General features: G+C 34.0%; 1 protein-coding gene across 2 annotated transcripts in view; it reads right to left on the bottom strand.

The window, feature by feature from the left end:
* LOC109546761 (5-hydroxytryptamine receptor 2A) overlaps nucleotides 1-27,248 on the bottom strand; it is a 54,566-nt gene that overhangs the window by 21,018 nt on the left and 6,300 nt on the right. For both annotated transcript variants that reach the window (XM_019917865.2, XM_019917866.2), the window contains exon 2: nucleotides 18,801-19,386. In XM_019917865.2, the coding sequence (XP_019773424.1) occupies nucleotides 18,801-19,356 (556 nt within the window). In that variant the 5' untranslated portion in view covers nucleotides 19,357-19,386. The remainder of the gene's footprint in view (nucleotides 1-18,800; nucleotides 19,387-27,248) is intronic.

Genomic DNA, 27,248 nt, shown 5'->3' with positions numbered 1-27,248 from the left:
TTGAATATTGCGTTTTGCAATAGAAAACTTTTTATATCCACCTTGTTTCCTTGTCTGCGATGCATGTTCGATTTTTGTTCCTTTCTTTTTTACTCTTGGAAGCAATTTCAAGATGAATTTTTTAAATTGTTTCTGTTGTCTCTGCTTGTTTCTGTGGCATCGTCCTCAATCCTTGTTTAATGCCAATTACCTGCTTTTGTACTTTTTACATCAAATAACATTCTTGATTGATTAACTTATATTCATTGAAATCTTAAGGCAAGCATGAGATTATATTTATTTATTTAAAGGCGATCTATAACTAATTTTTCTTCATAATATGAATTACTATTAAGCTGTTCTGAGCACGCTTCTATAACATTTTTTTCAAGTTTCAAAACCATAAATCTACAAATTACCCCAATTTGGTACTCTAAAAACAATAAAATTAATCGATGCAGTTCAGATTCTGCAACAATCCGCAATTCGCCTAACAAAGCCGACGTCTTGTAAAATGCCATGCAAGAGAAAACATCATTATGGTAAATAACTTGATAAAAGAGCGTTCATCAGTTGCGGAAATCCAAAGTTTCCAAACAAGCCGAAAGGAAACTATAAAACAAGTTGTGCATAAAGGAACAAGGGAATGGCATTAGTGTTCTAATATGTATTCGAGTAAGTGCTTTCTTTTCCCGTAAAGTTCGCCTGATTCTGTTATTTCGCCGTAGAATGATCAATTGTAAGCCCGAAAAGAAATATTTTGCTTTTACTTAAAAAATAGTTTGATACAATCACGGCAAGACTAAAATATGTACATATCGAAATAACTGGAACTTGAGTTGATTGAATATCGGATACCGGCTTGCATCCGGCATGGGGTTTATCTGGAATTCTATTTTGAGCCTGAAAAGAAACGATTTCAGCCTTTCATGTCACGTCGAAGTGGAAACGACGACTTTTTTCTATCAAAATTGAATCGGCTTTGAATGCAACGACTGTTCCCGGCTTGTAAAGAAAATTTACTGGAAAATTTAAATAGAGCCCATTTTTAATTTGCACTGCTAACTTTATTAATGAATTGACACATCATTCGTTTAGAGAAGTTTAAGAAAATAGCGACAAGCAGGTAAAAGCGCCGATAACTTTTAGGTAATTTTTTTGCCATCTGAACAAGACAAGCTAGTTTAAGCGAATAATGATACGCACCCGGCGAATGTAACAATAAATTTTTCAAGCGCCTTATCTTCATTTCTAATATTTATCGTTTGTAAAACGTCCTATAAATCAAGGGAGGTTTTTCCTGAAGCGAAATATTCGCTGCTCCTCTGATTCGACGAAACCCCCAGGATCCAGCCGTCAGATTCCAACTTTCGGACCGATGGTACGTTAATGAAATATCGTGCCTAATGGAGCTTTAACCGAAAAAATCTGCCCTATATTTGCTACGGAACATCTGTATTAAATTCGCAGGAAAAAATTGCCTGTTGTGCACAATTTAGCAGTGTACGATACGCATGTTATTTTTAATTGGGTTAAATTTATATTTTGCTTTGATTAGAACTTGTACATTTGTAAAACGTTAATAAGTTTGTAAACTTTGCTCCTGCACATGACAACTTGACCATATTTTATGCAGAAAATTAAAGGAAATATTTCCAGTAATATGTCAATTTTATGATGCCATTTGTCCATTTCAACTGCCGTTGTTACTTCCACAAATTTTATTTCCTGCATTATAAGATCATAACTGCAAGTGCAAGAATGCCCCGCCGTTAAAATGAAAGCTAAAGTTCTTTTATTAAGGTAACTCTGACGTCTATTCATTTCTCTGCTCTTAAACGTGACACTTAATGATTTAGTGCTCCCATAAGGCCAAATAGAGCTGATTTAATAGGTTTATATAGCGGAATTTCAGTGTGTTTTGCCGTAATGGGTCGAAAACAATTTCTGTATTGGTAAATATACCATTTCCTACAATACGGCCAAAGTAAGATTGGCAGGGTTTGGATCACACGTGTGGGTCAAAACGGATCTCTCCATTTAACCGGATCCTTTGTAAATGGACCAATTTTTATCGAATAAACGGAAGGACCGGAAAATGGGGGTAAACTAAGCATTGTTTGTCAAGTTTTCAAAGTAAGATCATGTTTGCTGTCTAACATGTCTCTTAAGCAATTTATTAAACGTTTATCTTGAGTAAGCAGGACAGATGTATGCATGAGCATTTGGGTCTTCGGCCATTCAGAAATGTTCCGATATTGATTGTTAATTGAGTTGAAAATTTGATTTCCCCATAAATAAAGGGCACACTAGTCCACCCCAATCGATATTTATTGATGAAACATAAAAATTCTGCAATTTTTCGACATGCTGCAGTAAAAAGCTGCTTAACAGTGCACATAAATTAATTTATTTTATAGATTCCTTTTCATATCGGATGTTTAAAGCTGATGTTCAATTAAAGTCAGACTTAATTGAGAAAACCGGGACACAACATGCAATTGGAGCAAGTTAGCAAATTGCTGTTAAGCATTTTAACTCCCCTGAAAAGAGCTAATTGATTAAATTGGATGTTTCAATGTTCCCTCGAAGAGGGCAGATCGGAGATCTTACTTAACGATTTTTATAAAACGTAATTCAAAGTGATTGTTGCGCTGTATGCCATATAAAATTGGTTTTGAATTTCACCCTAATCTGGAAAATTGTGTGGAAACTTAAAACAATTAGTATGTTAATTAATTAGGAAGTTTTCAATACTTTTTCATTTCATTATCAGAATGTCACTGCAAACAGAAATTGATCCTGCTTTCATTATAGAAAGCAATTTTTCTTATGGCAGCGCACACATTCATCTATCTTCCGCCTGTAATTAATAATACGGCGGAAGAAATCCAGGATACTGATCTCAAATCCCATTAGCCACGTTGATGAGGAATTATTGGTAATGATAAGTATTTTTCAGTTTCAGTTAGCGTCTGGATATCCGTGCGCATAAATGGTTTCATTTATTGTGATTTTTCACAGAATTCAAAACAAAGCAAAATAATTTTTCATAAGTTTGTTATAACTTGCTTTTTAACTTTTTGACTGAGTCCCGGAATTTTAATCTTAGAATTAACTATGCTGCCGATGGTCGTACATGAAAATCAGTAACTTTTGCAGTTAAACTAAAATTCTGCTGCTTTTAGCCGAATTAATAGGAATGGGACTTGAAGCAATATTGGTCATCTTCTACCCGATTAAACGATTAAACAAAAACTTTTTTTTTTCAAATGTGATTACAACACAAAACTTCCAGAATGAGGTTTAAAATTGTTCACCTAATGGCGAGTCACAAATAAGTTAGAACAAGAAAATTTTGCTCAGGAAATATTGGCAAATTAACACAACAGAATAAAGCAAAAGTCAATGAAACTAAGATGGCAATCAGTAGATTCAACACTTTTTAGGAGACGATTTTGGTTTCTAGCAAATAAATCAACATTAAATTGAGTCTATATCTGCATACCTCGAAACCCTCTCAAAAATATTGCTTTAAAATTATTCTAAAATTTCTTCATCCAACCGACGTGTAAGTAAATTTAAAGTACATCCCTAAAAACACAATCTGTATAATCTAAAGAGCTCAACAAAACTAATTTCGAGTCTCGCTCACGCTCGGTCCCTTCTGGCAAAAGGATGGTCCCATAAAAACAAAATTTCATGTACTTATCTGTAGGACGGGTATGGAGATCTTTTATAAATGCCAACCGTGTCATTACAGCCGGTAAAAATTAATCTTTTTCATCTTTTTAAGTTGGCCCCTTTTTCTTTGGTCCCGAACATGGTTTTCTTAATTGCAAGGATGTGGGACGATAGGAAAGATTTATGCGTTTGGCGTTTTGCTGGATTTTTCATCCGCTTCAAAAAAGTGGAAACTTGTTTGCTGAGGTAATAGTTTTAAAGTGTTCCGCCATAATGTTTCAGTATCGCGTTATTACAGCCGTTTTGTTTGCTGCTCGAGGAAAAGTTTTCCTGTAGAGGATCAAAAGCACGACCTTAACTTGCAGTAAACTATGCCCGAGAGCTTTTTACTCGCACTCCCTTAATTAAATGTAAAATGAAACATAAATTGAAAATTTTCCCAATTAAATGATTATCTGTCGCAGTTGTTTGCAAAGAACAAAAGCTCTGCGAATAACAGATTAATTAAACTGCATTAAGCTAATGAAACAAAGCTGATGTCGATATTAATGGAAAATAGTATTTGCTTAACGGTTTCCAAAATAATATCTTTACTTTAGTGAACGACAGCACACCAGTTGCGATGATTGAACTGGAAAAAATCGGATTATTTCAAATTTACATTCGAATGAACCTGTGTTTTGAACTGATTTCTAACGAAAACAACGGAGGCTTAAATATTAATCGAATTCAACTTTTGATACTTTCCGCGGCAGTTTCCCCTGGGGTATTTCGTCGGTTTCCTGATATGTGATTTTAACAGCCCAATTTTTCATACATAACTACCCGAATGTTTACCTGGTCAATAAATTTATCTCCGGCCATTCGTCCGCAAAACAAACAGTGTTTCTGAGCGGAAACCCTACAGGCCAATTATTTCCTCAGATTTATTATATTTGAGTAAAATAGCCGGCTCCGATTGCAAATGACGAATAGTTTTCAACTTGGGAGCTAGCCGAGTTATCCAACCGGTAAAGTTCGGTTCATATGGGCATATCAACTCCTATTTACGGTAATGGAAAATGCCGATTTTTTAGATAAATCATCTACATATTCATCTACCTGACTGGTTTACAGTTGGGTCTCAAACAGCCTCGAAACGTCCAAGTAGCGTATTTTTAGTTCCTAATGGATGTGATGAAAAAACGACTGCTGGTAAATAAAGCGAACTTGATTGATTATTGATTATAATCGGGCAACTTGAACTTTATATTTACTGTAAATTACATTGAATTGAATCAGCACCATTCAGTTCCCACTTTGAGGTAAAAAAAATAAAATTGACGAATTTCAAATTGAGGTTTGCTCGTTTGCTCTTTTGGTAGTTCTAGAGGTAAAAGATCATATTTACATTGAGTTTTTAATCTAATATTTCTGCTCAAGGTAGCAGATTCTCCGGAGATTCGAACGAAGCTTCCACTTGCCAAATTATAATCTTGTAAAGAAGCCAAGTTAGAAACCTTATTATAATGGCCAGATTGAACCTGAGCTGCTCTATAATTTAGTGAGGCGCATAATACGCTTAAGTGCTTCAAATCAATACTCCTGGAAAATTTTACTGGTTCTTGCCTTTAACAGTTACTTTCAGCAACATTTAACTGAATTACCGTGGCTTTTCCTGGAAAAGATTTTCGCGTACAACCACACGTTCAGTTCATAGCTGAGCAATTAAATCAGCTTTCCTCTTGAAGCTTAGAGTAGATTTTGCAAGAGTGCCTCAAAAATATGCTTCCGCTGAATCAATGAAAATTCTCTTGTTCAAAGGAGATTATTGTTATCAAAAGGCGGCTGCAGAAACGAAATTTCAGCGACGTGTAAAATGTATGTGAAAATAGGTTGAAATATTTGAGCGAATTGTATTAGGGGAGTTCTTGTTGATACTTTGTTATCGGGTTAGAAATGGAATTTCATATGCGGGATGTTGAAAGGGGGAATACGATTTACTCAAGTAAATTGGATATAACACAAAATGCAAAGAGTTTTAATTGGAGTTGGAATCAAACTTGTGTTTTGTGCATAGTTTTACGCAACTTATCAGACTTGATTTGAAAGTTTTTATTTTAATTATTTATTATTTTTCTTTTTTCCTTTGTCGTTTGGCTACCGCAGCAATCCGAAGACAGTCAAGCTCCTCCTCAATAGAGAAATTCGATAAATTAGTTTTGCCATGATTTATTGTGTCATTTGAATATTAACACCGATGTTTTCTTCCAAAATATTTCTGTTTGGAAACAGGAGAAGGGATTCAAAAAGTGATTTTTTAAAGTTATTTCTAAACAGCATTTCAGCCACATTGTATTTCACGCAAGTTTTCAGTGCTTCATATGGTAAAAAAAAAGAGCAGCCTTGTGGATTTTCTCTAAACTCTACGAGTCCTTTTAAATCTTCAGCTATTTCCTGCGAACATTTCTTAATAGTCAGCTTAGCGAGGAAAAGCTGTTTGCTTCAGCACATTTTTCGCTTCACCCTAAAAAACCTGGACAACGTCATATCCAATAAGATAAACCGAGAATTAGTGGTAAAATGAAAGAGTGTTTTCGAAAATTGTTTGCTGAAATAGCATTAAAATTACACGTGTCTGCCACATTTTATCTGCAAATGAGCCCCAAAAATAAAGAAGTGGAATTCTAAATCCGCGGAAAAAAAACATCTAAAGCCAAATTTATGGTAGTAAATAAATAATGTTCTCAAGTATTGTCGGAGGGTGGGACAACTAAAAATGAAATCGCTACCATTTGCTGGCGCCTGGAAAATCCTAGTAATGGGATAATAATGTTTCAATAAATAGAGCAAGGGTTTCATTGCAAAGTTTCGCGTGCTTTTATTAACTGATGTGTTCCATAAAATAGTCGTAAACATTTAATTGGAATATTTACCATAATAAGTCAATGCGATGATTATTACTTTGAATAAAATAAGCTTGGAAACTTTCTGTTTGTCACTGTTTTAGTAAAATCTTCTGGTTCTGATGTTTAAATTGTCTGCGTGTTATTCTTCGAGGATCCGCTGGAACTAGTTGGAAGGTCTAATAACAAGTTTTCCTTTCGCTGCAATTAGTGTTCACGTGTTAAGTGTGGGGTTCAGTAGAGACAATTATTCCACAACGTGACTAAATTACACGAAGTCTTTGACTTGTTCAGCTTAGGGCCTTCATTAGCCTCTAAATGGCTAGCAGCTGAATCAGAAAATTTAATTAGAACTTTTATTAATTCTATATTCCTGCAAAGCAGAGTCTTTTCATGAAGTTAATTCAACTTCAAATGGCATTTTATTAGGTGATTGTCGCGGAAGTTTCACTGGTTTGCTGGCTACAATGCGAGAAGTGGTTTCTCAGCTCTGAATAAGTTGCCAATATTACGCGAATGTGAAAGGGAGTCATATCGGTTTGAAGCCTTATTACAACCTCAATAATCACACTTTTTTATTTGCTTTTTGCATTTAGCAGACAGAGTAAATAAAATTTAGCAATTAAAATGTATAATAAAGGATTTCCAGAAAGCCCTTTCAAACAGCGGGCAATGTTAAATACGTACGAACCTTTTTGGCTCTTTTGACTGGCTTCATGCAAAGCTCGTTCGAATGATCTCTTTTCCATTTCACTTTCGAAAATGAGAAAGCAGCAAAAGATTCCTAAGCCCTTATCTCGGTTAGGTGCCAACATTCCACTGTAATACATTATTTCCGTGGGCCTGTTCGTGCCAAACCGGGAATTATTTATGCTATTGTTGGGGGAATATATCAATCACTTTGGTAAAATCCGATAGAAAACGGTGAATAACTCGATTTATGCCTTGTATTGGTGCACCTTTTGAAAATTGGGTGAGGTCCAATTGAAGAAGAATGGGTTTAATCAATGACAATTATTTATAAAACAAAATGCAATTTTGTAATGATATCACTTGCGAAGATGAAGACGACGCAAACAGCAAAAATCATATATTTTTGAAGCAATGAAAGAAGAAGTTTATTCAAATAATGAAAATTCTAAAAATAGAGATATTTCAGAAACACACAAACGAAAGTGGTGAACTGCAGTTCAGCATAGATATTAAAAAAGCTTCAGATCTTATTCAGAAGATGTTTGCTTAAAGTTATTACTTACTAGTTTTCATCCAGTATTAATATCAAAAGATAAAATCAGCTAGTGGTAATAATAATAATGAAAAATAAAAGATGGTTGAAGTAAAAAACTCGAGTTTCCGGCGGTGTCTGAGAAGAAATTGATTGATCATGATTTGCAGATCACTGTTTGAACAAAGTTTCATTAAACAAACAAACATTCAGTGTATTTTCTTGTATAAATTAGCAACAAAGTTATATAAATTAGCAACGAATATGGACGTTGTGAGTTTTCTCGCTGAAATTAGCCAATCCTCTGTAATTATCTGTTAATACTAAATTCGCCTTTGATATTAACGAGAAGACGCGTTTCCTTCCATAGCCTAACGTCATGTAACGGACTAACGAACCACCGAAATAATTACAGTTTAATGGGATTCGTAATTTACAGGGGTATCGGTTTTCGAAACTCTATGACCCTCCTCCAGGATGGTTTTGAATTTATCTAGTTAACATACCAGATTTGTAATTGTGTTGCCAAGGTCGGCTTCAACCAATAATTGCTTAAATCGATATATCAACAAGCACTACAAAATATTTACGGCAATACTGAACAAACCGAAATTTAAAATATTTCTAGCTTGAAACTGATAGAGAATAAGCATCACAGTTTGAATCAAAACGGAATTAGTTCATTTGTTTTTTATTCTATAAGAAAAAGCTTTGGAATCCATAAAACTTAATTTCCTTGTGAATAAAGTTTGAAAGTTGAAAGTTTTCATTAATAATATACACGCCTTAAATCAACCATTTTCCTGCATAAAGTTTCACCTTCATGAAATGCGTCCATTCTGTGCCATTCTCAAAGCCGATGCTCAAACTGAACAACTGAAGAAACATTTTTTGTTTCCGGCTTTGGATTGCTTGTACAAAGTGTAGAAGTGCTTGGCTTGGCTTTAACTCACATTATTTAATAGCAGGTAATGGTTTTATGGATATTATAAAGCTCTTATGTAAACCCGCGCTTAAATAATTCCTGTTTATCAAAACTTATGGATATTTGTCAACTATTAGATATGAAAATTTCCCGAGTTTTAATTAAAATTGCAATTTTTTTTAGAGGCTTTAACTAGAACTCATTGGACATTGCCGCTCTATTGTATCTGAAAATAGTTGAAAATATCTGAAAACATGCTGAATACGTTCGGGACTTTTGTGTCAGCTTCAGTTGCTCAGTTAGAAAAGACTTTCAAAGGCTCCCAGAACACCTTTGTAATTTCCCGACTCCAAAAGATTATTGCTTTATGTCGCGCTCCTAAGTTTCCTCACCTATATGCGATTTGCCTAGTAAGTTGCAATATTCCGCTATTTCGTTTTTCATTTTGAAGCACTTGGGAAATACCGAAAATTCTAGAAAGTCTATTTTTGTGAGGATTTAAAGGCAAGATTAGCTATCAATGCATCGAACTTTCCATAGTCGAAAAGATAATGAATTTCCCAACAAATACGGTGCGAATGTTAATTTTGTAAGTTCCTTATAGAATTATAACTTTCAGTATTATTTTATAAATTTAAGTAATGCATGATTAATATTCCACTAACGAATGTGAATCTAATTAAATTTGATCATCACTTAGATCAAACCAAAAAAGCGCAACACTTCCTTATGGCCCAAGTTATGAATAAAAAATCTACGGCCGATATAACAATAATTATTCATAAGGAAAACCAATCATTTTCATGAAATTTTGAGAACAAAATTTGTTCTCATTAATATATAATTGAAAATCAATTAATTTCGCTAACATTAAATTCAATGTATTAAACAATTCCATACAAAATATTCCCGGGGGTGAAAATCAGGTGACCAGGAGAGCCAGGTCTAAGGAAGTTTACAATACACTTTTGAACCGAAGAAAATTGAGTAAAACCATTAGAAACATCTTATGCAGACCTTTGGGGTACAGCCCCGTATAGAGAGTTAGCGAGTTTTCTGGGCCAGAAAGCCAGTTCTTTAGGGTTTGACAATGTGGGCGCTCAAAAACTTTCGGCCGGCATAATAGCCTGATTGCAATCCATCAGATTTTATTGAGGCTTTCCGAAATCATTGAAAAAAGTTATGAAAGCAAAAGGTCTTCCGGAAGAACTGCAAGACAGTTGGTTGTTGATAAGTCCTATCCAGCATTTTGCTCAACTTACTAAAAAAATATATTTTTAGCAGATTTAATTAGAAGATACTTAGTATCTTATCCGCAATCTAGTTCATAAAGTTCTGTCCATTTCTCATGACCATTAACGTTTTAGAAAGAATGTAACACGTCCTTAGAATTCAAAATGGGAGTAATAAACCTAAATTATTAAAAACGTGGTGAAAACAGAAATTGCTTGGCGCTGACCTTGGAAGGGGATAAATGTCAATGAGTTTTTTACGAGCTGAAAAAGAACGCGGTGAATGTTAATAGGAGATAATGCCAAAGACATAAAAAGGGCTGCAAGATGGTCGGGGCTGAAAGTGTACTCATGCTACAAAAATCACTTTGAGCGCTATCGACTTTGTACATAAAAATCATTTTATATTTATCTTTAAGTTCAAAGTGAAAACTTCCCTGTTTTAAATATATTTTTGTATAAATAAAGCCTGTTTTCCCGATATGCACTTTTTTGCAACTTTCAAACACTGACTGTTCTGACTGGTTTAGGTTGCCAATAAAAATTTACAAGAATTGATAAGTAGCATCGTTGCACCGAAACCCATTTCCTTCGGCGATTTTAATCTCCCTAGCCTGTAAAGTAGAAGGGAAATTTAATTAATTTTCCTAGAATAAAAAACAGCGCCAAGTGCTCAAAAGAAGCAAAAACGCACTTCGGCGTTTATTGTTCGAATCGTTTGGTTTCAATCGATATAAATTTGTATTTGTATTTTTCGCAGATTTTTAAATACCCTTTCAATGTCACGACCCTTTTTTTTTCGTCAGCCGGTCTTGTCAATTTATCTGAAGAGCAACTCGAGTGTAAACTCATTTATTTTGCACACAGATAACCTGCAAAATACAATAGATTTACTCCGTTATTTGTCGAAGCTTGTTCACCCCGCAATATGTCAGAGTATCTCTTTTTGAATACAGATGTCTTTCCTGGCACGTTTTCGAGACAAATTCTCCAGTTTTTATCTTTTGAAACGTATATGCATTGGAAGGACAATTTTTCTTATTATAGCAGAGTAACTGTTAAGAGAGTTTTGTCAAAGAAGCTGCTGAAAATGGAGGATACATTTCTTGAAAGGTTCTGGATATATTAAGATGGGAAAAATTGAACCGCATTACCATACTTTAATTTTGTCCGTTCCAAATGTATTACCATATTTCGCAACAGAATTTTCCAGAAATTTTAGGGTTGAGAAATTAAATATATTTGTTTTCTCTTCGAAAATGGGCAGCATTTTGTTCACAAAAAACGCTGTATTTGAAGCAAAAATAGCAGTTTTTGTCTTTTATCCGAAACTGTCGAAGGCACTCAGACTAACAGCAAGAATTAGTCCTGCAGAAGGATCAGTGCTTTCGGATTAGAAAATATTTGGGCCAACTTTTACATAAGGCATAATTGAGTGGAGATTCTTTCATTCACGTACAGCACATGCAGCTTTCCCTGCAAAAGTAACATAAAGCTCCAAGCAATGAAAAATAAAAATTGCGGTTTAAATTTGTTTTATTTTTCTGAATAAATAAACGATTTTTGAACAATTTAAGAAACTGTTATTTGACTTTGGTAGACAAAAGTTGGATCAATATACATTAATTAAATGGGAAATAAAGCAACTGGAAAGCAAAACAAGTTGAAAGAACTTTCACTTGCGCCTTCAATTTGGCCAATTACCGAGTTATTGACTTCGCAAACCGAAAAATAAACTATTATGGCTCTTGGCGTCACGAGTGAAACGACAAAGAAAAATGCAAAATTTATGCGAATCTCGGTTATAAAATTGAATGGAAACCTCAATTACCATTCGCTTTTTTGTCTATTCGGTCTGGTGGCCTGCCAACTCTTGAACTCATTCTGTTTGCGGCACAATTGAGAAAATCGCCTCTCATAGGTAAGCTGGAATACTGAAAGTAGTAAAATGTATTGAACTCACGGCAGTATAATAATAGAAACTTCTACTAATTAATGCTAAGCAAATGTGTAAGCACTGTAACAACCTGCACACTTTCAACAATAAAGTGTTTTGTCGTCCAAATTTTAAAGACTTCCACCCTCAATTTGCTCGTAGATCATTCTGAAGGGAGGAAAGTTATGAAATTTTAACAATACGAGTATGTTAACCGTCTTTATAATAGAATTTATAAGCCTGAAGGGCTAATTACAGCACCCCAAATCTAACTCTGCCTAAGGGTTTGGTATCGATCCATGAGATATATCGGGATTCAGTATTTATTATTGACTGACTGATTAATTGGATTAGTAAAATTTCACCCAACGATTTCCTGCCTCCGTCAACACCTATAAATTTGATCAAGATCTTATAGAGTTATGATCTCGGATTTTGAAGTATCGAGAAAGAGAGAAAATCAATTTATATATAAGTTCAATACGGCTGAGCACTTCACGAGCACCAACAGGGGCCAATTGAAAAGGGATAAACCTGCTGGGGTTGTTGTTTTAAGATTTAAGATACACAATACGATGATTTAGGGTGTATGATTTGCAGCTGGCCAATTTCTTAGCGAAGAATGCGGGTATTTCGCCTTAATTCGCTTTCTCGTGGTAAACGCGCCTGTGAATATTTAACCCTAATTATCGCTGAAGCTTTATGGGCAAAGTACAAAAATTTTATGCTACTCAGCGCATCTTTTTGTAATTGAGCTTCCTCAGTAGTTATTAATATTTATTAGCGTAGATGTTCAAACAAATTGCATATTAATATGTCCATTGTAGTTAGATGAGCTTCATACTTTCAAAACTTTGCAGGTTTGCGCAAGATGATGTAAGCAGTAATGATCAAGCTCTAAAAAATACATTAAGAAGCTTACAAAAAACATAGAACAGACGGCGGTAATTGTTTTTCATTCTTGCGTTAATTCTCAAGGCAGGTGAAAGGATTAAGCGAAGAAACTCGGAAAATATACAATAAAATAAGGCACATCGGTTTGGTAAAAGTTGTCAGCTTTTTAAATTTATTTATGCTATAGAAGCTTTTCCGGTTATTATAGCGCAATTTTATAGATATATCCTAAAATATAAGCGAGTAATTAAACAAATTTTCTTATATGCATCTATTTTTTTCTGGGATGATTAATGTAGGTAACAATTGATTTTTAAAACTGCCAAATTAAGTTAAATAACTAAAAGTGATCATCAAAAATGCATTAAAATATTTGAAAGTGCATTTTATATAAGAGACAATAAGAGCAAATTTTTCAATGCAACTGAGCAATTTTGATGTTTTACATTTGCCTTCCATTCCCCTTTTTGTACATTTTTATATATCTTTAATTCTTACCTTATTTAGCAATCGGTGATGTTTGTTTTTAGGCGAGAAGATTCTCTTCCTTTAAAACATGCCATTAAAAATTTAATTGAATTTCAGTCAATGTCCAAGATAATGCAAAATGTTGAATTTACAAGAATTGCTCTTTGCTCATTTTTTATAATTGCTTATATATTCTGCTGTATTCTGTCGAGATATTTTGGGCCTTTTCTGACGAGTGTGTTGATTCGCAGTTTTCTGGGAGAAACATCGTCAACAAAACCATTTCAGCAAAACTCGGAGAAAAATATGAAAATTGCACTTTGTAAATAAAACAAAAAAATCTTTGATACAAAACTGTGGGTTAATAAATTACAACATTACGAACTTTAAAAAATCTTACCAGTATTTATAGTTAAGCAGTCTCGGCATGTTAACTGTAACAATCTGTGGACCATTAGTTACTACAAATCTGTTATACATTGTCCTATTACTACTTTGTTAGAGAATCAAGAAAATATCGCAACAAAGCACGCCATTTCCTTAACAAGAATCATTAAAATTGTCCTTCTGTTTCCGTTCAACGTCATTAAGATAACAGATTCACGATAGATTTAAAGAAACCTTAGAAAGGAAGTATTGTTTTCCTTTTGGCGTAAAAACTCCATCTTATTGGGCAATTTGCAACAGCCTTAAATCGAGCCGGAGCTTTAAAAGAATTGCTACTTTGTTACTGAAACAAAATGCTTTTTTCTGGTATCGAGCAGTTTTTTGTCTCATATTTCACTGATGTTCTTCAAGTGCATAAATACTCATTCATCATTACAAGAGCGCCAATAAAACGGATGCTTTTCGTCTTCGCTGCTTTTGCTGGAAATTGATGCAGAAATTCGACCTATTTAGATTGTTTGAGATATCTTGCATATTTAATTATAAATTCATCAAAACTTCTTATAAACATACTAGCTGAACAGAGGAAATATATCATAAGAATCTAAACAAGATTTTATGCAAGTTTGACCCGTTTCTATCACTCGAACTCCAAAGAATTAATGACTTATTTTGTCTCTTAATTTATATTAATGTTCTACAGAAAGGATCGTTAGTTGCTTGATTCAAGCTCAGAGTGCAAACCCATCAAATGCAGACCTGAAGTAATTTATTTAAGACACTCTTGCACTTGTAGCACATTTCTTGCCTCACAGATAACAGTTTAGGAACAGTTGCTGAGATGCATTAATTTCGTTTGTGCATCCACTTTTTTGCGTAAGCAGCCAATGATGCAGGCTGGGTACTTATGAAAATTCCCTTTTTGCATAGCTATAGCTAAGCATAAGAAAAGGTTGTTTTTTTACTTTTCTTGTGCCTGACTGCGGACTAAAAAATAGAGGAAGATCATCATGATAAATATGCCAATGCAGATTAAGTTTATTATTGATTTTAATGAAAACTGAGTATAAATAAATTGAAGTTACATACACGTAAGTGTTTCACAACTATTCTAGTAATATTGATTTAGGTTTTCTTTGAACATTAGTTAGTCTCCCCGTAAAAAGAACTTCTGCGTCAATTACCAAGGTTTCGGAATAACTATTCACTTCTTCAAGCTTAAAATCGTCGAAAATCCTCATTATTATCAATTTTTTCTATTTTATGATGCTGAAAAGTAATTTCCTTCTATACTGATGAAGCTCCACATTAAACTACTGGTTCGCACAAAATTGAGCGAAATGATACATAAATAAAACTAACAAAACCGAGTACAATTTCCCGGAAGAGTCATAACCGCTATCCGTTATTTTAATAGCCCCAACTACATACGCTATCTGTTTCGCTAATTATTGTCTTCTAGTTGTGGTTATGTAGTTATTCAGGTCTAGGGAGCAATTTTTAAATGCAAAATAGTGCCTTAAAATGAGTCGCATGTCTCGCGAGTAAGTTTTTAATGGTCTGCTGGATAAAATTCGCTGAAACAGATAATAAAGCTGCGTTAATGATCATTTCATTTAAAGCGAATTTTAAACAATTGCGTATTCAATAAATGTAAATAATTCAGTCTTATTTTGGTATTTGGTGGTTCTACCACGGATTGGCAATGATTGGCTAGAAATGCTGTAAAAAGTTGTAACTTTCTGAAGGAAAACGTCTTTTAACCCCTTCTCATACAGCATGGTAAATTTTAATCCGTAAACTGATCAGGTAAAATGGGTACCCATCGAAGATGGTTTGCCGCAAAACGATTTCATTTCCCATATCAATTTTGTCGCTTGGGCAAAATCGTTTGACGTGCTTTATCCAGGCCTTTGGCCAGAAAATAAAGCAAAATTGGATTATGAAGGCCGGAATTTCGTGTTTTCCGATTTCACAATACCCTCTCGCTCCGGGCCTCAATTCAACGGACAACAACGTTAGTTTATAATTCATGCCTCTAACGGTCGGAAAATTGCTTTCCTAACTTCAAGTGACAGGGTATTTTCAAACGTAATTTTTCCTGTCTTTGCATTGAGTTCGAGCTTGTTTTAGCGTCATATTGAGTTTACTTTAGACAGCCTCGTAAATCTTCACTTCGGCATTTATGCCGAATGGATTTACTGGATCATTGTATAGTAATGCTACTTTGAAAATTTTTTGCCTGTAAAAAAGTTCAATTAAAATAAACATGAGGTGAATTTTGATTTTATTAGTAATGTTACCTAAAAGTACCTAACAACATTGTAAATAAAATTCACATGATTTTGTGAGCAGGGCGGATTTCAGAGTTTCGTTAAATTTGTTAATCCCAACTATGGAAAACATTTTGTAAAGAGAACACCGTAAAATCAGTATTAATTGGGCTCTTAAACCAACGATCGGAAAATAGTTATCTTAACTTTGCGCCACAAGTCTCCTGAGGATTCAGCTTAACAAAGCCTAAAATACATTTTTAAATAAAGTGTTTGCATGCATTTACTTTATATAACCCTTCGAGCAGAATTTTTATTGATATAAGGCAAACTTGTCCATATTCAAGTTTTATTTAAGTGCTATTTTAACATCTTTAAGGCCCCACTTTGAAATAAGTCTTCGAGTAAACAAAATATTTTGCTGGTTTTATGTCCTGGTAATTTTTCCATAAAAATTGAACTGGGTATAAAGGCCATTAATCCTGGCGCGTCTCGTAAAATAGTGGTTATCTAGTACTTAGCTTCAAAGTTTTCCAACTTTCAGTAGACTAATAAAGCGGGATTTTTAAATTCGCCAACGCAATTTCGCCCGGAATTAAATTACTCTAATATAGACGAGGTATTCTTTAGTTTGTCTAGCTCAACGACGTTCAATTTGGTTCTTAAGTAAATATTTAGAAATTCCTGATGCAATTATTTTGATTAGGAATTCACTGCATGTAATGATCAATTTCTTACTCTTGATGTGTTTGCAGTATTGCTTCTTTCGATGTAATTCTGAACACTTTTATGCAGCTTCCAATCGTAAAAATCTAGGATTTACATTATCCAATAACGATAATAAAAATGTACTTTTGTGGAATATTCTGACTCGCTAAAGCTTGGATTGGGATGATTCTTTTAACTTCTTTAAACGAAATTACAACAAATCTCCTTTCTGTCTATTAAGTTTTGTCTGATGAGCCTTCAATAATAAGGACACACTGAAGACCTGGCCTAATTTTAGAATTTTAGTAGTGGAATTCTCAAGTTTTCAACTACTTCTTTAACAATGTATATTTAATAAACAGCTTGTTAAATTGTGTTAGAAAGTCAAGCATATTGGGCTTTCAGAATATGTAACAAAAACCTTTCTGAACGGTTCAAACCTGCGGAAAACCGAAAACAAACTCGGTAAAATATGCTGAGCGAGTTAGCAATTTACAAAGTGATATGTGCAAATTGTCTAATGCGTTAGTTTTGGAAAGTTTGACATTGTATGCTTGAAAATTGCTGCAGGCACATGCCAACGAAACGCTACAAACTCAATTAACATCTAATTTGAGGTTGATGCTTGTGTGAGTAGATTTTCACATGGAATATGCAGATTTGGATTTACTAAACGACTTTGCTAATGCTTTTTTTAGATAACATCATCGACTTCTTCTAAAATCGTCTTTTTTCTTTACTAAAATCGCTACAACTGGTCTATTGTGATTTTCTGACTTGATAAACTGCCAAATTTTCGCCTAACTAAATATTTACAAGTTCACAGTTGGATTAGTTCTACTGGCTTAAAGTAAAGAGTTAAAATTAGCCCATAGTATGCACACTTCAGTATTGTACTCATTCTGTTTACTTAATGGCAAAACCAATTGCATATTTATGTCTGCCTGTATCAAAATTATTGACACTTTTTTGGCGCGTGCAAATTTGTTTATAATTTTATCTAAACATTACATTTTGACTATACATCATGTTTAGTTAAGTCAATTATTTTAACAATTATGACCATAGCAATCAGCAATAAAAGTTCCAAATAGTTGGCTCGTATGAAAACGGAAATCAAGAGCATTTCGTAGGCCTCAAAAAGCTTCGGATTTAAGATAAACAAACGTGCAGGAAAATAAGAGATGCTAATCGTAATCGTCATTTCCGACAGCCTTTCTCTAGGAACGCTCATAGGGAATAGAAGAGCGAAACGGGATTTAGAAGGAAGAAGAGTGAAAATAAAAATCGTTCAGAATTCTGATTGTTGCGAGTTTGGTTTCTGTGTGTTAACATCAATAAATAGCGGTCTCATAACGTATGTTTTCATTCAACTGCGCTCCCCCAGATTAAAAAAAGGATTTTCCAAACTGTAGCAAATAGCAGTTTTAACGTTTCACCATATTTAGCACGTATGTCATCCTGCAGATGCGGAAAATGGCAAAAAATCGTCTTGCAATTCTGGATTTTATACCCCCGGGTAAGCCAATATAGATCTCGAAATGTCAATTTTTCTCCATTGCGCTCTACCCTCTGAAAACTCGAAGCTTCCAAACTAAAACCAATAGGAATTTGAAATTGTCTGTATCTTTATAGCACGCTTGACTCTAAATAGACTAAAAGTTTCAAAGAAATCGCCTGGAATTAGGATTTTTCCCAGCTTTGTTAAAATGAGTCTCAAAATTAGCAAATAGTGGTAACATTAGGATGTTTAGAATTGTGGCTTTTTGATGATTTAATCAACTGCGCTCTATCCTCAAAAAATTTTGCTCTTCCAAACCAAAAGAAGGAGGATTTTGAAATTGTTTCCATATTTAGGCCACACCTCACTTTAACCAGCCGAATTTTTCATAAAAATTGCCTGCAATCAGGATTTTTAATAGCTTGGTTAATATGAGCATCAAAATAAGTTAATATCTGTCGCATAATAGACCTTTTATTCAACTGCGGACGGCCAGTTAAAAAAATAGTGTCTTCCAAACTAGCGCAAGTAGCAAGTTGAAATGTTCACGATCGTTAGCTCACACTTGGGGCTTCAGATCGCACTCTATAATGTATTTTTAGCCCATCCACTAAATATCGAGAATGAGCAAAAGCGACAGCAAGAAATGTTGGCAAGTGGCATTAACGCAGATGAATTGCACATACATTTTCAAAAGACTCACCAAAAAATCCTGGAATAGCTCCTAGTGGCATCACAAATAAGCTCACTAACAGATCAGCAATTGCCAAACTGAGCAGGAAATAGTTGGTGACGTTTTGTAGTCTCCGATCCAGCAGTACTGCTAAACAGACCAGAATGTTCCCCACGCCTCCAGCAATTATAAAAACTACCACAAACAAGAAACTCCAGTCATAATTCGCTTTGTTCCATAAAGTGTGAGTTTCATTGGTACTGGAATTGCACGTCCAAAACACATCGCCGCTAATGTTTGCAAAATGGCAGTCTAGAACTGGAGCGCGCACTATAAAGTTCTGAACGCCACTGCTGAAGAAGTTTGCCAGCACTTCAGCAGTATAGTTGGTACTGCAGCCAGTGCACAGATATTTAGTACTGTCTCTGGAGAAATAGTCATTTTCGCAGAAATAATCGTAGATTCGACGATTCTTTCCAGCGCACTCTAGAGTTAGTGTAGAATTCACTCCACAAGATGTGACAAAATCGACGTTTTGGGTGCATTGTATATCCTCAATCGGAGCTGCTTGGAAGCCAAACCCCATGGTTTATTTCAAAGCCATAGGAGATCCGTCCTGAAATTCAAATGGAGATTATTAGGCGTGTTTGTAGAGTTTGAGATTAGTCTATCTATGAACTATAGGAATACTAACACAAATCCTGTCATATTTCACACGGAAGCTACCAATATAAATATTATCGCTTAGCTGCTTTGCCTGAATAAAGACGAATAATCCTATGTGATGGAATTATATTAACAGCCACACTAAAATTAACATCAGCAGGGTGTTTGGGAAAGAAAAAAACATTTATTTAGTTACAATTACATCCATTTGTTTAACTAGTGTTAACGCATATCATGTAAAGAATAAAAATTGTTAACGCGCTCAATCAATGCGCACAAATAATGAAATTAATATCGGATAATATGATCAAGGTGCGAGCTTCGAAATGTAAATTTCTGAAAATTGTAGTGTTTGCAAATTTCAACGGTTTTATGTGGACTTTATAAAAATTTTTGACTTTCCCCAATCCGACAAACAAAATGGAAACTATATATATTTGGACAAACTTGTGATAAATGGCACGAAATGAGTACCTGATCTTCGATTATACGGCAGCCTTGAAACTGTACAAAATACAGCCTCTCGATTAAAAAATCGGGCAAAAGCTGTACTTTATTTCACCACTTTCACCGCACAAGTAGCCTGAAAGCCGTACCAGTGGTTCCCGGTATCGCACTATTGTATAGAACCGACGCACAGGTAAAATCTTCCTCCCCAACATTGTCCTTGTGCTCGAACATTCGTAGGCATAAACTTTGATTTATATTTTTTATGGCAAATAAAGCAGTTCTCATTTTCAAGCAGAGAAACAAAACTCTGAACATAAATACTCAAAAGCCTGCTCAGTACTAATACATTTACTCAGCAAATTGCTGCTTTGTTTAATATTCTTAATCCGCATTCTGTTTTAAAATATTTTTTTGTATTTTTTATGGGCAACTGTACATCAGCAAAAGGGAGAACTGAAAGTTAATATCAGTTTCCTTAGTATTCGGCCAAACTAAAAAAAAGTGTCTTACAATTATTGAATGGCGGTTACCAAAACAGGACAGAGAGCTGAAAAAAACCCGGGAGAATAAGTTAAAAAAAATCGTTTTTAGATCTGTTTATAAAGTCTTCTAATCAGCGTTTTGTTGTATCAGACTGCTCACCAACCACAAGGAAAGCCAGAAGACTATATATAACGAATTACTTGAAGGCAAATCGACTTATTGCGATGAGACTGATGAGAGAACCCTCAAATGTAGTTTAGCGAACAAAATCGCCTGCACAGGGAGTTTGAAGGTGGGACGAAGCTCAATATTGGTAAAAATGCAAAGGTTTCTAGATATTTTCGTTAAGGAAATCCGTGAGTGCTCTGATTACTTGATTGAAATTCAGCATTAACATCGAATTCAGTTTCGTTTAGCGGACATCTTCCAAAATAAGAAAATCCTCCAAATTCTGGCAGGTAAAAAAGCATTACGTAATTGGTTTATTGGTTCGCAAACTTTTTGAGTTGGATTTCTTGATTTTCATTTAAATTAGTCACTTGAAAAAATGCACATCACTAGCCAGATATCTAATAAAAGCAACTGGAATCTTTAAAAATAAATAACAAATTTAGCTAGTTTTAGCTGGTTTGAATTCACAGTTTTGGGTAGTCTGGGTTAATTGTCGGTTAGTTAAGCAAAAAAATGCTCCTTAAGGAATACACAACAGCCTAATTAATAATTGAAACACTCTAAATTTGTTCAAATATTTTTTGAAAAACTTTAACTTCATTAAAAAGGTTGAAATAAAGGCAATAACTGCGTTAGTAGAATTAAAACCATATAGGTTGACCATTAAAGATGGTGCCCGACAACAGTGAATAAATGGTTTTTGCCCGATACGGAAAGTCGAGTCACTCAAAGGGATTTAAATTTAAAAAAATTGAATATTAGAAACTTTGATTCGGATCGTTATTTTAATTTTCCAAAAAAATTGATTGAAATTCAACAGATTTTAGCTAAAATACTGCGTTGGAAGCACCGACTGTTGTCTTACCAAATTATGAGCCTTAGTAGTTAAGACGTAGGATAAAGCTAAACACTAGTTGCCATTTTAACCGCAAATATGTTATAAAATCTGCGATAACTATCGCTCCTATGGCTGTTGTGTTTAAATGCGTGATTTGCAAATCAATTTGCCAGCTGCAATTGTTGCATAAAGCGATTATTGGGGCCCTGAGCCGGGAATTGCGAGGCGCATTTAATTGTAGATTTCATTCGAAAAATGTGACTTTACCGGAATACCAATCAGCGTTAATTTGGGCTATTCTGTTTCTCGATGCTAAATCAAATGCGACATTACTGGGGTTGAATATTTTCAATTTCTGCATTCAAAATTGCTGATCCAAATTATTCAGTGTTTCGTAAAACGCGCGATTGATATATGTGCTAGCCGTTAAACAAGGTGAAAATCTCTTTCAGATATCCGCATCACTTCACTGCCGATAAATAGAGCTGTGGCAGTCAAGGAACTTTTATTAATCCACATGAAACTCTAATCGTTCGTCGAGAGCCAGCCGGAGCAAGCTGCTATCAAATTCCCGTAAATCCAGATTTTCGAAAGCCAATTATCATTACCGCACTTGAAATTAAAATCTCCCCATCTCGACTTAACGACAGCAATTTATTAGAGAAACAGGACTGATTGCGAACAGCGAACTGTTTTCAGTTAACTTTGTCGATTTAGTGAAAATGTTGCATTCATTTTGAAAAACCGGGTTAATTGACGCCGATTCTTGATTAATGGTTCATTAAGAGTGACAAAGAGCCGAAAATCCAGAACATTGTTTAAGTGTGACGAATCGATACTTTCATAATAGGAAAAATTACTTGGGAAATCGAATGAAATCCGTACATGTAAAGCTATTTTTAACTTGGTTGCCTTAAAGAAATCGGATTGCACACAACGCAATTTCTTTTTTGCACTTGAACACGACAGAAGTGCACTTTTCGCTGTGTCATTTGCAATTTATTTAATTTTTATCTTCTTTTGTGTGATTTTCCTTTCCAAGTTTGCACATATCTTTAATCTCGTGTTATGGGGCGATCTGTTTGATTTTAACTCCAGATAACACTGACATGTATGATTTATTTTCGGCTTTCACTTCGAAAGTCGCAGATAAATCTTATCAAATCAAATCAATTACGTTAAGCCTGTGCTGGTTAAGGTAATTTGCAAAAATATGCATTAACTGTCAGAGTAAAACCACACAACTTTGGGAAATTTATTTTAAAACATTTATTATAATCAAAAAACATTGGTTTTTCGGAACATTTTCGTTTGAACAATGGATTTGTGACCCTTAAACTCCAATTCCCAAACAGTCAAAAAAAACTATTATGAACACATTTAAAAATAATTTTATTAGCAAATGTCCCGATTGAAATAGCTAATTTAGGAGCTGTATTTATATTCTATTGATAGGTAATTGAGTGAAAAACATACATGAATAAGTCCAATCTAATATGAATTCAAATTAATCGCCCAAATGCAATTTGCTTTTCCAGTGTTCTAATTTATATTGAATTTTCATCGTAGACCTAAATAAATATTGATACAAGCAAAAATTATTTAATTTAAAGCCAATGCTTAAACTAAAGCTCCGCGATTACGAACAACGCAATTAAGTCAATTTTCCCTGTAGGCTAAAATGATTTAACATTAATTACCCGAAGAAAAAATTACAGTTTTCATTTAAATGGTGTGAATGTTCAGGCACAAAAGAAGCGTATCCGAATGAGTCGCTACTAGCGAATTTATTTTTCTGACAGTGGAGACCGAAATAAATACCCTGAAAACAATATAAGCTGAACGCAAAGGAATTAATTTCGCTGGTTAGCCGATATTTCAAGCAAAACAATGAAAAAATTGTAAGAACAAAAGCCTCAGTAGACAATAGGCACAAGAAAAGGATTTTAAACCTTTAGATCGTTTTACCATTATTACCAGAGAAAAATCTTGACCTTAACTTGCGGATTAAATCGTGGGAAGTTTTAGATAGTGTGTTTTAATTAAATAAACAAACATATGGCCATTGTGCGCTTTAATCTTTCGGTCACTATGAAATTCATGTTCAGTCCAAAGTTTGTAAGGCAGAACTTTCAATCTCGAAACGTGAATTGTAAATTGAAAACAACTCACCTCAACCGAAATTACCATAAAGCCAACCTTTTCAGCATGGGGGAATCGAAAACCCATGTTTTAGGGCCTATATTTACATTTGAAAAGCGGCTATACAGGCTTTTATCAAGTTTGAGCACTTTTAAAATTTTTCGCTTTAATTTGTCCCGCTGGTTGGCGCTTTAGTTCAAGTTTTCCACCCAAGTAAATGTTTCTTGAGACGTTTATATGGTACATAGAGCAAATATCAAGACTGTTGGACTGTGAGCAGAAAAAAAATTTCTTAATACCCGCAACTATTCGAAACAGTTCCATTATTAGGTTCCTATTCCAATAACTGTCAACTTTATTAATTATGTATGCAATCGATTAATCTATCATCTCACTATTACGTACTTATAATGTAATATTGTCACCCAACTAATTCCAATGTGCTAATACCTAAAGCTGCAAATATTTACAAAAAGTCTAGTTTGGTTTAATACAGTTTTATCACCGTCTTCATTGTTACTTTATTAGCGGAAAAAATATTTATTTTACTACATCCACCATCAAACCCGAATGTTTAAACTTTGTTAATGGCTTTACGCGCATTCCTATGTGCTTCTCGATATTTCCTTTTGAAAAAATATATTTTCCAACATTTAAATGATTCGCTAGATAGTTTTGTGATCTGCGAACGACAGGTTCATTCATCATCCAAGTGTCGATGTGCCAATGCGCTGAATGAAAAATAATTAAATGTACATGTGCATGTCGTTAGTGCAGTATAAACAAATGGCGTCAAATTGTTGATAGGATTTTTTATTTTCAAGTCAATACTGGGTATAATTCGAATGGGAAATATGAATGGATTCAGTTTGTTGATGCAAAATGCATTAAAATAATGCAAATCCAGGGTATTTCGGTTTTACTAAAGAGCCAAAAGAATGGCAAATGGCTTCTATTAATCATATCATCAAATTTCACAAAAGTGATATTAGCTAAAGTTAAATTTGAACATACTTTCTTTAACACCGGGAACATTAAACCGCAAAAGAACCGTTAATATGCGTGAACTGTTTAAATATTGTTTCAATTCGTGCTTTCCCAATATATGGTCTAAGAATATCAGCCATAGACTTTATAATACTATTGTCTAAAATCTAAAATAAACAGCGAAAACATATGGTAAACATGCGGCAATTTTGCTAGACTGATAATATAAATTGTACATTATCACATTGAAGTACGGTTAAGCAAAAGGAGCCTTTGAAAGCAACCAGCACGACAAACGGCAAGTTTTCTGCTATTAAAAAACATATTAATTATTTGTGGCCGGTTTTTTAAACATTTTTTACTTAGCCGAAAGTGCTCAAGAAGTATCTGAGCTTAGAGTAATGAAGAAGTCAATTATTTGTCGTTTGTGTAATCCATTTGTTCGCTTGAACCGTAGGAAAGATTATGAGATGATGAGCGATTTTAAGGAACTTCTCAATTCTGCAGCTCCAAAGCTGGCCAATTTGAGCTTAAAGCGCAATAAGTTCAGTCGGTTTATATTGAGTTAGTGTATGAGCATATTTAAATATATTTTTCTACTATTCATGAAAGCCTCATTAATGGAATATTGATGAAAAAGCCATATATAAATAAATATTCCAGAGGAATGTCACTGAATTTTGCATCCATACTTAGATAATAAATATTTTTCAGTAAAGTGGTGTAAAAATGAATATTCAAATATTCTGGTAATTTGCATCAAAATTGGGGCACATCTACATCCGACACTTCAAGGCGCGAGTTTATTTTTAAACCGGAAATCTGGATAACGAATACATTAAAAAAATTAATTTGACTAACTAGTCTGTTGCTAAAAATAGACATAACACGCAGGTTGTTCGGCAAATACCTTCAAAATGCAAACGATAATGTTGCTACTTAAACCAACCATTGAGATAAGTTAAAAAATTCAATAATTTCAGTAGTTTATTTCAGATAAATAACCGCAAAGCGATTGAAGCGGCTATGATTATTTCCAGTGTGGAAACATCTCAACTTTTTCGCGGTTTCAAAAATTAGATCTAACCAAATATGAGCATACAAAATTCAATTCCTTAATCGAATATTTACAGCAAGTAATTTTCCTTTTCCGTTTTTATGATACTCGTGCCCATGGATATTCCAATTTAATTTTCGTTTGCTCAATCATTCATTTACTTTGGCGGCAAACTATTTCTTAATTGCTCTCTAAACAACAAATTTTTATGCATAAACAACAACACTTGTGCAGGATTTACGGCACCCTACGAACATGTAGTACTTTGTTTGTCGATGAATTATCGAGAATTTATAGACATATTCCTCAAACGATTTATTTTTAGATTTACAGGCCATTCCAGAAAAACCTGTTTGTAAACTCTTCAAAAGCCAGTCGGTTAATTCGTCTCGACCACTCTAAACAATTTTGAAATGCCCAAAAACTTGTTTATGGTTGTGAAGTTGATGCTTGAATTCGAATCTTTTTTCTAATTTGACTTCAAAGTCCAAAACAACTTGTCTAAAAAATATCTGGGTATTTTTTGTATTGCCTAAAATTAAATTATATTTGTGTTGTTAGTCCATTTCAATATTATTATTAATACAGATTTTATTATATCTATATTTTAATCCGAATTGCGGTTTATTAAAAATTCTTCCGGATAATTAAATGCCTCCACCCACAAACTGTACAAATTCCTGAGAATTAATAAAACGCTGGGATTCCTACAAAAGTAAATTATTTTTGCGTTTAATTTTCTGTTAATTTGCTCTAAAAATAAGTTAGAAATTCGCCCACAATTGAACGGAAATGAAACTCACTTGGGATTTTTTACAATATGTTTCATGCGAAAGGGGTTCTAAAACTTTCCTGATAGGCATTTGAAGGCTTATTGGGCTGAATTAATCATTTGTCGCATTTTGGTTCTTTTAGCTGTAGAACTTAATTAAAACCATAAAATATCCGGTTTTTCGCTTTTCAGATGCGGGGAAAATATGTATACAATAAATAATGTTGTGACCTCAAAATATTCCATTGATAAGTGAAAATTTTCAATAAACAAAATAAAGCTTGATTAACTTTCAACTCTGTTTTCTATATTCTGTTTTTAAAAAATTGCCTGGACTTGCAGTTGAACTTTTCTTTCGAAAGTTGATGTTTGCTCTTCAAAATATGGTTTTATAGTGCATATTGTAAAGAAAAGACAGCGAGGCGAATTTTGAACGAAACCTTCTTCGGTTACATTGGAATAAGAAAAGGTGTGATTTTGGTGTTTGAAGATCCCAAAGTTTCAATWCYARTCCATTGTGCTTCAMAYTATCGAASGYCTTATTGTTGTTCCGSAAWATATATTKTTATCAYTTACACAAGCTAGACTTGCCTGGCAAACAAAAAMTTATAATTCCACTTAATTAATGATCACATACATGCAACAAGACGCTTAAAGCGGCTGGTAGCAAATGAATTAGCCATTTGYTTAAATTGTATAATACAGTGTTAAATTAATGACAATATGGACATTAATTATACATCCATAGGTTGATTGTTGACTGATATTATTAACCTGTTGTTGTTGTGCAGCAAACGATAATATTGGTAGTTTTAGCTTTGTATTTCCGCATTTGAATATTCGTACCGCACAAATGTGTTCCATGTCTGCAATTTGATATTCAGAAATAATTTTTTAATGATTGCAACTGAG

Source organism: Dendroctonus ponderosae, unplaced genomic scaffold (genome assembly GCF_020466585.1).
Source record: "Dendroctonus ponderosae isolate FM_Combo_2020 unplaced genomic scaffold, Dpon_F_20191213v2 Dpon_F_20191213_3, whole genome shotgun sequence".
Taxonomy (NCBI): domain Eukaryota; kingdom Metazoa; phylum Arthropoda; class Insecta; order Coleoptera; family Curculionidae; genus Dendroctonus; species Dendroctonus ponderosae.
The sequence above is the reverse complement of the archived record's forward strand: the minus strand, read 5'-3'. Positions and strand labels throughout refer to the sequence as shown.